The 18017-nt window shown below is 31.2% G+C and overlaps 1 protein-coding gene and 1 long non-coding RNA gene across 2 annotated transcripts; both read right to left on the reverse strand.

Moving 5' to 3' along the window:
- Nucleotides 1-203: 203 nt before the first annotated feature.
- LOC147806046 (uncharacterized) lies at nucleotides 204-7645 on the reverse strand. Its single transcript, XR_015428540.1, has 2 exons — nucleotides 7411-7645; nucleotides 204-355 (listed from the first exon to the last, which is right to left on the reverse strand). It is a non-coding gene; the product is annotated as an uncharacterized LOC147806046 (long non-coding RNA).
- Nucleotides 7646-14652: 7007 nt separating this feature from the next.
- On the reverse strand, nucleotides 14653-17862 carry LOC147806047 (uncharacterized). Its single transcript, XM_087149509.1, has one exon. The coding sequence runs from the start codon at nucleotides 17860-17862 to the stop codon at nucleotides 14653-14655; it is 3210 nt and encodes a 1069-aa protein (XP_087005635.1).
- Nucleotides 17863-18017: the final 155 nt, after the last annotated feature.

Below are 18017 nucleotides of genomic sequence, written 5' to 3' on the forward strand. Positions count from 1 at the left end.
TATTAAACAGTAACTAAGTTCAGAATTATATTTTAGTATCTGTTTGCATTCATATGCATGCGAAATTATATTTCAAACTAAAAAAAGGCTTTTTTAGCGACTATATTATTCATTTTAATTCGCTTTGCTTAACAATAACCATTAATGTAGCATAGTTAATATTATTGTTGTCATTTTCAATGGCAATAAATCAATAACAAGAATTTTCAATCAAGAAAATTACTTTTATTTAACAACTATAATCAACTTAAAAATTTATCAGGTATAAGTCTTTTACAAAACCACTTCATATTTTCATCCTATTCAGGACAGAATTTAGGATTAAAGACAACTAAACCGGTATCATCCTCAAAACCTGAAAGAAAATAGTTCAATAAGAAATTTATACTATACGTTATTTAGATATAAAGTATTATGAATCGAAAATTACTCAATCCATTGCTGAAATTGCTTAGAGAGAGAAAATAACTCTCTTCCACTGTTAAAAGTAAATCGCAGATACTGTAATAATGAAGATTCAAAATCAAGCGATATTATGCATAATTTTAAAGTCCTTGTAAAAAATGAAGTTAAAAAGTCTATATATTGAGGATCGCAAATCCATATTTTTGCCAGGAAAGAAAAATAAACGCATTTTAAATCTAGTGAAAAAGTGCTGACGAAGGCATATTGAAAACAAAAAAAAACTATTTTTAGTACTAAAAGAAACGCATTATTGATGGAAGAAACAGAAGGTAACACCGGTGGGTCAGAAACACCTAAAATATATGGAATAATCAATCTGGTTTAGATCTTTTTCCTCCGATCTTCCTTCCTCGATTTCGATTGATTGCGATAGAGTTTTAATTTTTCCCTTGTTTTAGATATCAGTATTAAACCTCGAATGCGTATGCGTGCTGGATTTCCTTTGCTTTATTTCGGCTTTTTGCTTTCGTTTGTTGATGTTAAAAATCCATTTTAGGGGCCATTATCATTTTTTTTAATTACTGGTTTCTAATCACCCTTTCGGGTAATCATCACGAAGCACTCAATTTTTTAGAAATATAAGCAATAATTTTATAATAATTAATATATAAATAAGCAATAATTTTTTTTTCCTATCTTCGGTTAAGATAAACTTTTGTTTATGCTTACGTGTTTTCCCTCGATTCGAGTAACGTATAAAAGAAATTTTTACTAAATAACTTAACAGATGGAAATTTGAAAATTTGTCTTTTAATAAAAATCAATTTTAGCTAGACACACAGATTATTGGGATTCTTTTAACCTCTTATACATTTAGACATTTACTGGTGTGCAACATTATCTCCAACTACTGTAGGACTATCCGCAGTTTCAGAAAGAAAGTTTTATTAATGGTAGCAATGGTAACAATTTATATTTAATTAAATTAGAATAAATTGAATTTTGTTCACCACAAACACAACTAATCTAAACAGATATAAATAAAATTACATACACGAATGTTTAAGTTAAGTTTGTTTATGTTAGTTTCAAACAATTCTGTTTTAGCTTACTACACTGAAAAAATAATTTTATATCACGAAGATCCAAAGTAGGTTTTTGAATCCCTGCTGCCTGACAATAAATGGTTAGAAAGATTTACTAGCAAATCGTGTTTAATTATTTTACGATTAATCGTTCCTGATTTAATATTTTTTCTGCTTAATTATTTTTTGTTTAATTATTTTTATGTAATGTTTCCCTTATTAAATTCTTAAATTATGTCAATTTGCGTGTCATTGGTGTATTAAAACCTTTCTGACAATAGAAAAATAAATAGATTATTTAACAAATTGCAAACGGGCTCCTAGTTTAGTTTTACTTACCAAATTTTATAATTTTATGGTTTTTGATGAAATGTCATGTTGTGTATGTTGATGAATGTGTCATATGTCATTTCTTCTATTGGGATTCGAAATAAAATAGTTTTAATTTAGAATTTTAATGTTCTTTGTATGTTTATGTATTTAGTTTACAGCAATACCAAAAATGGTAGCAACTATACACCAAAATTTTTCACCATGCATGCATTTTTAATTCTATTTATGTTTTAAAATCAAATTTCAAGTAGAAAAAGTATTACTTCAAATTTGCATGTGTAGAAGTTTGTTTGTGTTAACAAAATGTTTTTAAGGTTTAAAAAAATCCTTTTATTTGCCATAAAAACAAAAATACATAAAAATGGTCTTAAATAAAACATTTCAAAACAATGACTGCAAGAATGTAAGTTGTTACCTCAATTCTCGAAACATTATAAAACGAAATTATATCTTTAATTTCGTGATGTAAGATCTTAAAATTTATTAAAATAATCATAATGAACGGATACATCATGAATTCCAAAGCTTCTATTCGTGCAATTTACACATTACAGCACATTGATAAAATGATCTAAGTCATCTTTCAATGTTCCTCCAAGTGCTGAATGGATACACCATATCACCATTCTTATGCATAGAAAGATGTAAATGTCATTTCTGTATCAGATGATCCATCTTAGTGACTTTTAACTAGCTTTAAAAATTCCTGAATAATTTCAGTTATTTTAGTTACCGCAGTAGTTTTTCACGAGAAATACATATTTATGTCAAATTAGCTTCATTAAGTTAATGAGATACCTGCAAGTGACATGTGTGGATATCTCGATCCTGATTAGTTGTTGACGTTAGCAACTGTTCTTCCCATTCCATTTCGAGTAAGCCAAGCCCGCTAAATATCAATTCTCTTAAGTGACACCTTCTATATTCTTTAACAAATATTTCTATTCCTTCACTATATATTTCTTACTTAACACACAGTAATGAAGTCATGGAGAACATAAACTAATTATGCATCGAAGTTGTCAGGTACACAAAGCAAAAATATATCCTGGTTATATTAAAATACACAAACAAATAATAAGTCTAAGTAGAGTAGAAGACTTTGACGAGAAACAGTTCGATTCGGATTTGTATTTAATTAACTTCACGTTAATTAATAACCTAACTTATATGGAGAAACTTAGCTCAACTTAAAAATTCCGTTTTGCTTATAAATGACCAGCTGACAATAACGTCATATGTCACATGTGTGGGTATCCGTGATCTTCTTCTTCTTGAATTTTTTAATACCCTATTGCTTAAAATTCAACCAAATGGCCTTGGCGGGAAACTTTTGCTTTAAACATTGTCGCCAACACATAAGTGGTGCATTAAACAAGAACCTCGTATTAAATGTTTTTATACTTTACCGAGAAAATATCTTCCGTTCAGTGATCAAGATTCACTAATGCACACAAAAAAAAAATTTGGATTATACGAACCCATGTATTGGAAAACCAGAAGTATAGTAAGATGAAAATCACAAGGACTTTGCGTATGCTAGAATATGAAGGCTAACTATGTAACAAAAAATCCAGACATTTATTATATTATTGAGGAAATATCAATAAAATTTGAATGAATTTAATACAATACAAATCATTCTGTAACTTTGTTACTGGTGTACTTTTTTAACATTGAAAAAAATCTCATTTACTTAGAGAAACCACGAGAAAAACAAAATTGAAAGTTAAAACACTACATTTTACTGTCTAAAGCTACGTTTAATAAAAATCATTTTATATCATCTTTGTTTTAAGTGTGTTCATCGTGCTAATAATACTCATCGATACGAATCACATAATTTCAGTTAAGAGACTTCTATTTCAGACTAAATATTCTGCGGAACTCCTTTTAAAATTCCTAAGCAAATTTTCAAACATACGAATATTTCGCGTTTCAAAGTTTGCCACACACATTAAAATTGACTGCAACAAAGTTTCCAATTTTTTTTAGCCTTGGATCTTTGAATAAATCATATACTTTACGTGAAAAATACATAATAAAACTTTCATATTGGATTTATTTTGTTACAGAAAACTCCCTTAGGTTTTCGGAAAAAGTAAACGAAGAATAGAAAAAAAGATGTAAAATATCGTCAATTGCTTAACTAAATGCTTTAGATTATTTATTATTCAAATCACGCTATCTGATTATCAATGACAATTTTAAATTGTGTACTTGAATAATTTCATCAAGACTGTAAAGAAAATTTACACAAATTACTAGCAGCTAAAAATGAGTCAATATTTTTATGTTTTCAAATGTTAAGTCAAAAGTTAATCAAACATTTTGAGAGAAACTTCAGCTATGTATAAGTGGAAGAAAGATAAGATACCTCTCAATTAGAATGTACAAAACATTACTCTTCATTTATGCTGGTTTTTGCATGCAAATACAGTTTAACTAAAGAAAATTATTATTTTCACTGCTGTGATATTCTTTATGAGAAATAACATTTAGTGACGATGCTCCTCTGTAAAAATTATGTGTAAAAGCTGTTGCTTAAAATAAAGGTTTTTTTTAATAATATAATTACGCAATAAAAAAATCTTTTGAGCGATAAAATTTGAAACTTTTACTCATTTTAAACTTTTTTTTTCATAAGTATTTAATAATTATTCTTAAAAATTATATGGGTAGGGACAAATAGAGAGAAAGCTTTTGTGATCGAGTTTACAAATTTTTCAGAAATATAAACTATATTAAAATTTTAATAATCTTCTATTAATAATTATGAAAATTAATACATACTTTATTAATATCCTTTAAAAATTAATATTTTTTCAAAATTTTATATCTAAAGTAATTAATAAAAACTAAAAAAAATCGTAATTGGAGGAATGTTATTTGAAGTTTTTTTATTTCTTTATTTTGATGTTTAGTTCTTTGAATTGAACATATAAAAGCCACCCTAACAATACGTTAAGTTCGAAGTTTTGAAACATATATTTGAAGAATTTATTGACATCTATCTTTTTTTAAGAAACATGTCTTTCTTGAATGTCATTCTGAATGGTGAATGGTGTCCTTCACATTCCTTTCCGATGAAAAACACATGAATCCATAAATACGAATTGCAGTAAACTAGTAGAACTTTTGGCGACTCACTTGTAATTTAGAAAATGAATGATGATAATTGTATTAGTAAAGTGAAAAATTGTATGAACCATCTAGATTTTAATGCAGATTTTGAAATTCCAAATATTATAAAAAAACAATTTTAAACTCTATTTTGAAAGGCCGAAAAAATTGTCAAACTATTACTGATGTGAATCCTTTTGTGTTTTGTACGACTTTAGGCTGAGAATGAATAAGAAAAACTGCCTTTTTTTCTTTCAGAAAATGGATGCTATGGAGCATTCACCTTTTCAACTAATATCCCAAAGTTAGGACCTAGATTTCAGATCTTTTACGGCCCTCCGAAACGGTGTAGTATCAAAAATACTCGACCGACTGTTCAAGTCTACTTATCTTGGCAATGTATGAAATATCTGGTAAATTTAAAACGATGGTTAATAAGTTATAAGTCATATATCTTTTGAAAATGGATAAATATATTTATTGTTAGAATGATGAAACACATAGCATACTTTCATATTGCAAATGGAGATCTAAGACCCAATAGAACATCGCTTCAACTAAAAATAAACTATATTTTACACGTTATTTTTAGGTTAGTACCTTTACTTACTGTACTATCTTTGACAGAGTAACTTTCTTTCACAGTTACTCTTAAAAGTATTAACTAGAAGTAAGCACTGAGAAGGGAAAAAGTATGTACGCTACCAAATGTGGTAAAATTTAGCAAAGTGGTTTCGTAATGACTTTTTGAAAAATTAACCACAAAATATGGTTTTATTACTATGATGTTTAATTAAAAATATGGTAAAATTCGGTAATATTATCATGACGTCCTAGAGAAGGACATAAAAACCATCTATTCGACTAAATTCACTTTTCAGTTTTCTATTTGAAATATATGTATGGTAATAAGAGCAACAATTTTGAAAACCAAAATTTCCGATAAACAGTTATGTTATGAACAAAACAATTACCAAGTGAATGGTTTAAATACCAGATATTTTGGTTTTATTACCAAATTAATGGAGTTTTTTACCAGAAGTATCATTACCGTAATTTTACCATAACTTTGTTTCTCTGTAAATAAACGAGACTTTTTTGTTTCTCTTTGCTATATTGGATAAATGTTTCAATGTTTATTGTTGGTGAGTAACACTTTTGGTAACTACTTTGACAACCTTATGAACTTTGAATAACTTTATTGAATATTTTTAATTGCATAATTTTTCTTCATGTTATTACAGGTACACAGGGTACCTAAAATCTCGCAAAATTAGTAAATTTGATAGAAAACGAGTAGTTTTAATTCTAAATTGTTAATTTATTAATGAGTCATAAAGTGAACAATTTAGAGTACCTCGCCTAATTTTGTCGAAAACTTCAACAACATATTTGCATAAATGGCGCTGAAATTTGATGCAGTGCTAATTTTCTCTAAGAAAACATCAACAATTGTGAACTTAAATCAATCTAAGCTTAACAAATAGTTTATTAATGGTCTTTAATTAGCTATTTAAAAGCTATTCGTGTACTCTGATTACAAGTTGATTTATTTTGTCTTCCGAAATTAATTCCATCTTTTTATTGTAACTATTACCTTTTTTAAATAAAATAATATTAATTATTTATGTACATAATTTAGCACTAATTGAGCAGCACTAATTTGCATGATCTAGATGGTCAATTCTGATCATTAAACCCAAGAAAAACTAAATATTTTGAAATGTATATCAACAATGAAAACTTTTTATTCTTTCGTATAGCGCTTTATTTTACTTTATTATTCTTGGCGATATTTTATCTCGCAAATTACCATTACCAAAAATTCAAATTAATACACAAATTTTGGGAGTACTTTATGACATACAAATAGTTTATTAAATTCTTCACTTTGCTTTTAAGACATTTTGTATAAAGTATGAAATTAGGGGCCCTCTTGGTTTGGGGACAAATTCCAATTATAAAATTTTGCTGAAACTCAGTTTGTAATTACCATGATATTCTTTTCTTGCTGTCTATGCTTTCAGTAACGTTAGCATCAGGTTACCACTATTTCTACTTACCGTTATGTGATTGATTCTTGGTTTATTTTCATATGTATAATAGGCATGTTTTCAATTCGCCAAATCTCAGATGCCCCGATTCTACACTTTAACCAAAATGGCTTAAGAGCTAGATTTTCTAACTGTAAATAATCAAAATAGAATTATTAGGAAATTGGAAGATTTTATATGCAGTACCACTTCTTAAGTATTATATCCATTTCATGGGGTTACGAGTTCTACATTCATATCAATAAATTACTTGAAGAGCTAAGTACATAACTAATGTACCAAGTTTCAAATAAAATCGAAATATTAGTCAGCAACTGTACAAATCTTCCCAATTATAGTATTGGTTTAACACTGCGCGAATCATATTAAAATCCTCAATTCTAAGTTATTAATAAATATCTGTAACTTACCTATCTTCCATTATATTATAATTGAGGGTTATCACTTTTGTTGATATACCAGTAAGCGACACCAAGAAGAGCTGCAGCACCTATCCCGATAATCAAGGCTATTTCCCAGCTTGAGAGATCGGAAATTTGATCGGCGCCAGGAATTTTACTAAAATCTGCCATATCTTCAAATCTTATTAATTTTATTAATGATTAGATTTTGAAACTGTGATTTTCTATTTGTACTAAGGTCTATTTCATTACGACTGAAAATTTTCAAATTTATACTAAAAACCTGTCGCTATGGTAACTGTTAAGCTCGTGACCCGTGATCTTGGATCCGTGAAATAAATAAAAAAGATAGGTTGAAGTTTACTGCGAACGCCTGAAAATGCTATGAAACTAATTTTTCGATCGAGTCACGCCAATCCAAATGAGAACTAGTTTCTTTGTTGATGTTTTTCCCCTTTGTTTGGTAAATATTGCTGATTATTTATATCCAGATACGAACACATATTTCAGAGCTTCTAATATCAAAGCACCTGCCACTGAAACACTGAAATCATTTAATGAAATATTTATTACTTTAGTTAATAGTTATTTATTTTCCTTTAGTTTATAACTGTATAAATATCTCTTTCAACTAATTTCATTAATTCTGGGACGATTTGTTTGGAGTTTACTGGACTTCCAGATGAAAACTGGTAAATTCTGTAAAACTGTCTTAAATCTGGAAAATGTTTTATAGTCAATTTATTATAAATTAATCGAGACTATAAAGCACAAAATAGTGAAGCTTTTATTTGACTCAAACTCACGTAACTACAATTTTTTTTTTAAATGGCTTGTTTAAAAAATTAATGATAAAAATAATTAAACTATAAATTATTTGCTGTTGTCCACCGGAAAATTCCAAATTGTAAATTAAAAAGAAAGAGTCCTGTCCATAGAACAAAAAGCTTATGATACGGATGATAATTAGGTTGTACCATTCTAAAAGTAATGCCTGGTATACAAAATTTTTAAATTGAAGGCATGCAGTGCTATTTTACCTACGCAAAGTGGATGTTTGTCTTTCTTTTGCAAGTTTAGTAATTGAAAAATGATTCATATTCCTATCACTATTAATTATGGAGTTATAGTGCCATTGATCGGTGTAAACTTGCCTGGTTTTACTTACACTGATGGGTTTTTTTTAATGTTTTATTTTTAAGTTTAAGGATTATTAACCACTCTTTCCAAAATTGGTGTATTTTTAGGTAAAGTGCTTTTGTCTGGTCTTCACTGATCTTGATCTTACACTGATTTCTTAAGAATAAAAGCCATTGCCCGGTACTTCCTACACTGACATTTTTCTTTATCTAATTTTTATGAAATTCGTAGATTCTTCCGAGAAACAAAACAATTTTCATAACTTCTGAAGAAAAACAAAGGAACGTAATAATATTTTATAAAAAATGATATAAAGTGTGGTAAAATACAAAGTGTGATTTAAAAAAAATAACGTATTTGAGTCACTTTTTATTCAAAATAAAAGCGAAAGTTGAAAATGCGATTGATTTCAAATTCATAAAATAGATTCATTAAAATTCGCTTTGAAATAATTAAATCAATGTTAGATTTTTTTTCATGAGAAACATTACCCAGCCATAAAATATTCATAAAATACATTGGCCCAGACAGCGGATTTTCGGAATGTAGAAAATCCTCAGCGGCCATGTCGTATGATTATGCGGCATGTAAAAGATCCCTGGAGTGCCTTATTGGTTCTCGGCATTTCCGGCAAAATTGAATTCCTAGTGCACTTTAGCATCCAAATAAGAGTCGGTGCTGCCATCTAGAGTGGCAGAAACTAGACGTCCAAATTAACATGGTCAACGGTATCTCACCTATTGTGGTGGTCCTGAAAGAGTGGATACCACTTCTTGAGAACGCACTAGGTCTGCTCATGTGCGCACTTGTGCAGCTCATTGGAAATAATAAAAACATTACAAAGCATTACACAGTAGTATAAATGTGGTAAAAATAAAAAAATAAAAAAAATTCGGAGAATTAGACTTTTGATTTTAAAAATCAAACGCCTTTTTTACCAAAGGGAGAATAAATTGAGAAAGTTAAGTGGTTAACACGTTAACCACTTAACCACAATGGTTAACATCATTTATAATACAACTGCAACAGAATGAAATGGTGCTCGCTTGAATCATGTTATCCAGCTGAAACATGTATTGTATATTAAGACGCTAGAAATTATTTGGATATTACAGTTTACACTTTGCCACAATTGCGCCAAATAGGAACAATATTATGGTTCAACAAATGCCAATACTTGCAACGGTATATTAATTTTAGTCTTTTGCACAAATATAAGAGAGAATGTTTGATTCATTTCTTCTTCATTCAATAGAACTGACATCGATCACATATCAAGACAAACCTATATCAAGATGGTGGTGAATGGTAATTCATTTGTTGTTTCTCTAATCGAGCAAGTTTTTGGCAATAAAACCAATGAAACGTATGTTCGCCATGACGAGAACTATTTCATGCCTGGAATCGCTTTTGTTTGTGTTTCACTTTTCGTAGCTGGTAAGTATAATGAGAAATTTAACTAGTATTCCCATATAAATTGTATAATAATAATAAAATAAATAGAATTTAGGCAGATTTCAATCATCATACAGGATGTAAGCAATTTGACTTTTTTTAATAACATCAATTTGATATTGAAAGACAAGTTTTATAATTTCAGCTTTAATTATACGCATGAGTGAGCGTATAGGCATGAGTGACCTTTCAATTTGATGTATTTTTTAATGTTCGCGTTTCAGAAGTGATTTATTTGGAAGTGTTCCATACATTGCTATTTCCCTAACTCCTCGGTGTCATAGATTTGTACAATAATGGCTGTACTTCTCTAACCGCTGGATTAATCTTCTTAAACCAGATGAACATACTTTTCTCCGCTGTCCTCTAGGATCTCCTGCTTATTTATTTATTTTGTACTTCTGTAATAAATCTAGTCTACGAATGCCTTTTGTCCCTACCAACTTGTCCGAGCTGAAGCTTATATACTGAAGATTATATACTCACAGCCCTAAGTTGAAATTCCATTGATGGACCAACATAATCTTGATGGTAACTATCCATAATTCCATCATGAACAATTATATTTTTGATGGCAACTAACATAAGTAACCATCACCCCAATGTAGGAATTCGGGCTTGCTTATGATGGTCCAACATTAGAATAGCAACTTGTTTTGATGTTTGTTCATGTTAAACCATCAGAAATTTCCATCATAGTTTCTTAGAAATCAAATGCTTAAAATATCATGAACAACCATCATCCCAATGTAGGAATTCGGACAGATTTATGATGGACAATCATGAAAAAAACAAATTGTTTTTATGGTATATTCCAGAGAACAGACAAGAATTCCCATTTAATCATCATAGAAATGTATAGTGGGATCCATCGTAGACAATCACGGATCATCATTGATTGCTGGTCCATGAGAATCAAACTTAGCCATCATAGTATTAAAGTAGCATTTTTCATCTTGAAATGATGGAAAATGCTACTGTCATGTCGAAAACCTGAACTCATAAAGGAAAATGTTGGATGATGGTGACCATCAAATGATGTTGGACCATCATGAATCGTACTGAAACCAACATTAACCATCAAAATCTTTTGCTGGGACTATCACGAATTTTGACTTGGGGCCAAACAGAGCCAAGAAGGCCTTTCTCAGTTGGCCTCCGAAATTTCCAATTTATATTTTTCGTAGTTTTGAAAAGAATTGAATCTACATGTCCTTTATCCTTACTAGCTTGCAAGATCTTAAATGCAGAGTTAGGTTAGATATTACCAACCCAATAAATTTTTTCAGGATTATAAACTGTTTTTCTCTAATACACAATTTGTACTCCATTAAGGTTTTCAATTAACCCATATCAGTCGCTTGAAATGATGCTTAACTTCCATACTTGTTGAAATTTTTAATTTATATTTTTTGGACGAATATGAATACTTGGCAGAATAATAGTGAAGAAAAAATAATTATTATTTCAAAAGGACAAAAGCTATATTGCACTTACAACACAATTTGTAAAACAATATTTTTAATTTTTTGCATTTCCAAATCATATCGACTTAAGTAAGCCGTGTTGATCAATATTGTGAGTATGGTTTTTGGTTTTGGTGAATAAGACCATATATAGGATTGTAATGATGAAAAAGCTTTGGCTGAGAGTTGATATATGAATGTAAAAGTTCAATCCCTGTCTTGTGTCCTACAAGATATATGTCTCTGTTATCACTTTTACCTCACGATTTCGGTCATGGGTTGCTTCGGAAGTTCCATTCCTTATTAAGTACTTGAACTCATCTGAAAATATGTTTCAACACTGAGATAATCTTGTACATTTTTATACCGAATTCTTTATTATTTTAGTTATCTGTCGAGAATTTTTGAAAAACCTGCCAGTCCCGTATACAGCAATAATCTTCATTTATGGATTGGTTTTGGGTATAATAGATCTCAATGTGAAAGAATTGAACATTTTCACGAATGTCTCCAAGTCTAATGCTCAACTTTTAATGCACGTATTCTTCCCAACAATTATATATCATGCAGCATTCTCTATGAATCCGTATATGTTTACGATGGCTTTGTGGCAGTGCATTATTCTAGCTGTCCCTGGAATGTGTGAGTCTATTTTAACTTTAATACATAAGTTACATTTTATTATATAAGTTAGAAAGCATGCTATATTCTTGGTAGTAGAAACTATCCAGCACGCGCAGGGAGCAGCAGACTAATCTGCAGCTCCCTCTGCGTTATATATACTTTCGATGTCTCGAACTTCTACTCGAAAACCTTGTTATGCCAAATGCCCTTGTTATGAGATTATGAAAAAAAAAGTGTTATGAAAAGAGAAGAAGAAAAATTATTAAAATAAAATATTTTTAAAAAACATTTTTTTTAAAAAAATTTAAAAATATGTTTTAAAATAATGCAAAATATATATATTAATATCATGCAATCAATTCGCAAAAAATTCTCTATTAAATATTTAAATACTTGTCAAAAAATTTTAAACATTTTAAGCTTAGTGATTTCAATAATAATATTATCATTAAAAAAATTTTAGCTTTATATAGAAAGTTGAAAATTAAAATTAGTAAAATACAATTTCCTTACTCAATTATAAGTCTAAAATTTCCTAAAAGTCCTATAGAATTTAGAACAATTGCATGTGGGTCGAATACTTAACTAACTAAACCTGGCACCATTTTCTCTAACAACTTATACTCAATTTTAGTGCTCCTCACACTATTGTATTGATATATTTTGCTTTGGCTATATAGATACAATATTAGAAAGCACTCCTTTTTGCGGATGCAATCGTGTGAGCTGATGTAGAGATTATATATTTTCTTTCTTTGTTTTCCTGCTTTTTAATATATATATTTCTTAATGTTTTTCTTCTTTTAAAAAAAAGTTTCTTTCAAATATTTTATTTTAATAATTTTTTTCACTCTCTTTTCATAAATCTTTATTATTTTCCACGTTTTCTCTATATTTTTAACTTCTACCGCTGCCTCTGTTTGAAGTAGTGTCGCGCTCGACGAGATGGATTGCGAATGAATGGAACCAGATTGTTTTCAGCGATGAATCCAGTTTGAAATAAGATAGTGATGACAATCGTATACGTTTGTGGAGCTATACCGCTCCTACAACTGTGTAATAGTTTGAGGTGCCTTTGCGTACGACATATCATGACTCTTAATACTGATCCCCGGCTCTATGAAAAGTTCGGGGTACGTTTGTGATGTCCTTCAATCACACGTATTGCCACTCAATGTAGGACTCATAAGACCTTTTTGCTACAAACAAAGGTCACAGGATCGCATCCGCCACACTATCATACTTCCCTGGCCTTCTCGCAAATATCGAATTTCGTTTCATTCTGACATCTCTTACTGGTGCGCGAATTTATACGACAATAAGTAAAGTCGATATAAAAAAAATTGAGTATATTTTACATACTTAAATTTTTATTTTTATTTTAATTTTAATAGTATATTTTAGGTAATAACGAAGCAGGATTAGGTGAAATAGAGATAAGAAAGAAATTTAAGTATATTTTTCAAAAATTAAAACTTACAAGATGTACTACTAGAAAAATGTGCTATCTTTACATATTTTTATCTTTGTATACAATTTTAACAATATCGCTCTCAATATTTGCTTTATGGTTTACATTAGAAAATGCTTTAGAATTTGCTTTCAAAGTGTATATTAGAAATGGGTATATCTTCCAATATATTTTGCTAATCCTCCTCGTTTTCATCGCTTTCGTCGAGGACAAGCATTAAATCAGATATTGAAAGAATTTAAAAGTAATAGAATGCGTATTTCAGTTGATATACGGGCCATTGACTTCGGAAGATCTTCAGATACGCAATTTAATTCCGACATGCAATTTTATTAACTCAGAGAAGATTTATTAAACCCATTTGTAATTCATTTGAATTGACAGCATCCAACGCAGAGGAAATCAAATTCAAAACATTTCTTTTTGCTTCTAGAACTCTTATTTTTGCGTTCGAAGCATCTGTGAGGTCATCGAAATGAAGAAAAAGAAATTATTGCCTAGCCAATTCCTTAGTTTAACGTTCTCTCAATGTTTAGTAATTAAAAGGTTTTAAGGTTGAAATTTGCTTGAAAAAATTCGACTCTCAAATTTTACAATCTCACAGACAAAAGGACAATAAGATAAAGCAGAAAGAATGTGGAGAAAGTTAGTAAACAAGTCTCTTTTTCTTTTAGAAAAGAAAAGAAGAGTGAGAAAACTCCGATAAAGTTTGTGCGAGCTTTGCAGAGAAAAAATTATTTTTTTCTGTTAGAAAAACGTATAAAGCGGGATTTTCTTGAAAAAAGGTTTAGTAAAATGCAGGATGATGTACGAAACATGAACCCGGAGTTCCACTGTACTAACACACACACGCACATATATATATATATATATATATATATATATATATATATATATATATATATATATATATATATATATATATATATATATATATATATATATATATATATACTAGCTGACCCGGCGAACTTTGTTCCGCCTTAATGTCAATAAATAAGCAGATTTTTTTTTATTGGAAAAAATACAAAAAAAATTAAATTTCTACATCAATCATTCATAATTATTTCTGTATTTTAGTACATAGGTTGCTCTTCATTTAAGTACCTTGTGATACACGACATTTTTTGTTTTATTATCAGGCGCAAAAACAAACAACGCAGATGGTCTTCCGACCCGTGAACATGCCACGTATAATTGACCATGGGAAAAACATGAATGTTCTAGATTTAAACCACAAACTTTTAAGGATTGGCCTTGTGATTTGTTGATGGTCATGGCAAATGCAAGACGTATCGGAAATTGAAGTCTTTTAAATTCAAACGGCATATCGGTTGGGATCATCGGTATCCTCGGAATGAGAACTTCCTCACCTTTGAATTTTCCTATCATTATCGTAGCGTAAATTACATTGTTCATCAATTTTCTAACCACCAAACGCGTACCGTTGCACAGTTTTGGTTGGTTTATGTTTCGAAGCATGATTACTACGGAGCCAACCTTTAGGCGTAAATTGTGCGGTGGTAAGCCAGGCACGTCCAAAGAGTTTAAAAATTCAATTGGATAGTTGGTGGCTTCATCTTCATTTGTGACGCAGTCAATAGATTTGAATGAATGCATTGTTCCAATGATCTTATTTTGAATTATGTAGTTTAGGTCATCTACATCTTCATTCTTAGCCGCTAAAATTGCTCGCTCACTTATCCATTCATAATTTTTGTAGTTAGAAATAATTTCTGGAAGTACATTGTTGATAAGTTCGTCTTTTGATGAGACAAAATTACAGAAATTATTTGGAAATGATATTAATCCGCTCGATTCATCGACAGGTACTTGACCATTACCGATAGTCAGCAATTGCTCCGAGAAATCTTCAGCAGATGTATCATTAAGCAATGTAACTCTCATGTTTGTTGTCAGTTGCAGTTTCTTCACATGGCGCCATAGATTTGACGATTTGAGGCAAGCGTTTATTTCGTCGGCAGCCGTAGATCTTGGAATTACTGGCAGTATTTGGCGGAAATCGCCAGAAAGTAAAATCATTGCTCCTCCAAAACATCTCGAGTCATTGCGTAAATCTTTTAATGTTCGGTTAAGTGCTTCTAATGCACGTTTATGCGCCATTGTGCATTCGTCCCAGATGATGATTTTCGATACCGCTAAAACTTTGGCCATTGCTGAGTGTTTTGCAATATTACACGTTGGTTCTTCAATAGTTTGAAGATTTAACGGTAATTTGAATGCTGAATGAGCCGTACGGCATCCTTCTAACAATGTGGCTGCTATTCCAGAAGAAGCAACTGCAACCGCTATGTTAGATCTCGCCCGAACAGTTGCTAAAACTAATGACATGAGGAATGTCTTGCCAGTTCCACCAGGGGCATCTAGGAAATATAAACCACCATATTCATTATCGATTGCCTTCATTAAAGTATCATAAACTTCCTTTTGTTGGTAATTCAACAGGGGTACATTCGTTTGAACTACTAAATCTAATTCCTGGTGATCATATTCACGTTCCCGTTCCAATTCTCGATTAAATGCGTCATTCATTTCACGATATGGTGCTGGCATTCCTAACCTGATTAATAAATTACCGCACATGAGGTAACACATATCTTCGATCAATAGTAAAGCACGATTATGTATCTCCTCATTCATCTCAATATCGTGATTTCTGGAACTGACGCGAATTTGATGTAAAATATCTTCTGACATATTATCCTTGTATTTGTGCCACAGGTTACATGGGTTTGATGGAAAACATGTCGAAATTATGATAGCGAATAATGTGCGTATCTGACTTGGAGATGCAGAGATAATGGCTTCAGCGATTGTCGTATCCCAATGACTATCGTTTTCTAATAACTTCAATTCTTCACATGCAGCACGATATGTTGGGAATATTACACCATTAACAGTTCGTAGTGACTCAAATGACGTTGGCCCACGCACATTTACCAGCAACAACCGCAAATAGAAACATTCATTATTCTTTGGATGAACTGTATACATACGACCAAGAGCATCAGTAGAACGCACATCTGGATACCCAGGAACCGCATCGCCTTGCTTCCGTCTTTGAAAATTCTTCGATGAAGCATTCCAAGTATAATAACGTGGCATCTCCGAGTAAAGCAAAGTTCGTGCAAACTGATCGCTTTGGCAGATTGCAAAAAAACTGGTCAATGTAGTTGCTGGAGGTGTTTCAGCACGTTGCGTAGCATTCGAAGCCGTGAAATATACTCGTTGACCATTCTCCAGATGCACCGCCAAATGCGTAACAGTAGGATGACGTTCGTGAATGGGAAATGCGAATATACGCCAAATCGCTTCATTACAGTTCACATAACGACCAACTTGATAGCGTGAAATTTCATCGTTGGTATTCGAGGATTGCAATCCAAAAACCGCCATATCACTGCCTTTCGTGACATATTTGCAAATATATTTTATGGACTTAACTGAATTGCAGTATTCAACGTTGCAATGTGTCTTGAACGATTTAGAAATAAGTGGCGAATATGGAACAATCCAACTGTTGTCGACAACGAAATCCATTCTTTTCACTTTCGTTGTGACAGTTCGACCGTTGTCATCTGGTGATCGACGCCGATACAGCGGATAACCATCATTGCCAGTGACAGTCTCCGCCGTTAATTTCCGTGGATATCGTTTAGAGCACTTTCCATCGACCATGCAAGGTGATTGGGGATTGATGGCACCACACGGTCCATGAATCATATTAGTAGTAACAACATCATGTAGGTCTGGATCGACTTCATAATCAGGAATCTCAGCACATATGATATCATCTATTTGGTCAGGCTGAATTCTTTCCACTAACCAAATAAGAATGTGTGCGTGCGGCAGGCCTCGCTTTTGCCATTCGATTGAATACATCCAGCATCGAGTATCTCCAAAGACGCGTTGTTTAACAATAAAGTTCATCAGGGACCGAATTTTTTGCCTGAATATACGTGCTGTGATGTCGTGTCTATCACTTGATGTTTGTCCGGGAAGCAGCAATTGAGTAATTTCTATCCATTTTGGATTACAGGTAAAAGTAATAAAGAGATCGGGCCGACCGTAATGACGAACATATGTCATTGCATCTTGTGCATATTCATGCATATGACGTGGACTACCAATGTATGTCGCCGGCAGAATAGTTAATCGACCAATATTAGCTGCATTTCCTTCAGTACTAACTGCATCACGTAAATGGATGTACTCATCAGAACGCAGTTTGGCTTGGTTCAACCTAATGAATGTTAAACGTTCCGTTTCTATTTTTACATACATGTCAACGCAATACTGCTGAAACAATCGACGAAACCGCAGCAAATAGTTGTCAGCATTTTGACGAATCATCAAACGATATGCGTTATAACGAATACTAAACAAAGACTTCTAATGATTCAATATATATCAACAAGGAATCTTACCTTGTTTCGGCT

This window comes from Parasteatoda tepidariorum, chromosome 8, assembly GCF_982258835.1.
Source record: "Parasteatoda tepidariorum strain Cologne lab strain chromosome 8, Ptep-v5.0, whole genome shotgun sequence".
Lineage (NCBI taxonomy): Eukaryota > Metazoa > Arthropoda > Arachnida > Araneae > Theridiidae > Parasteatoda > Parasteatoda tepidariorum.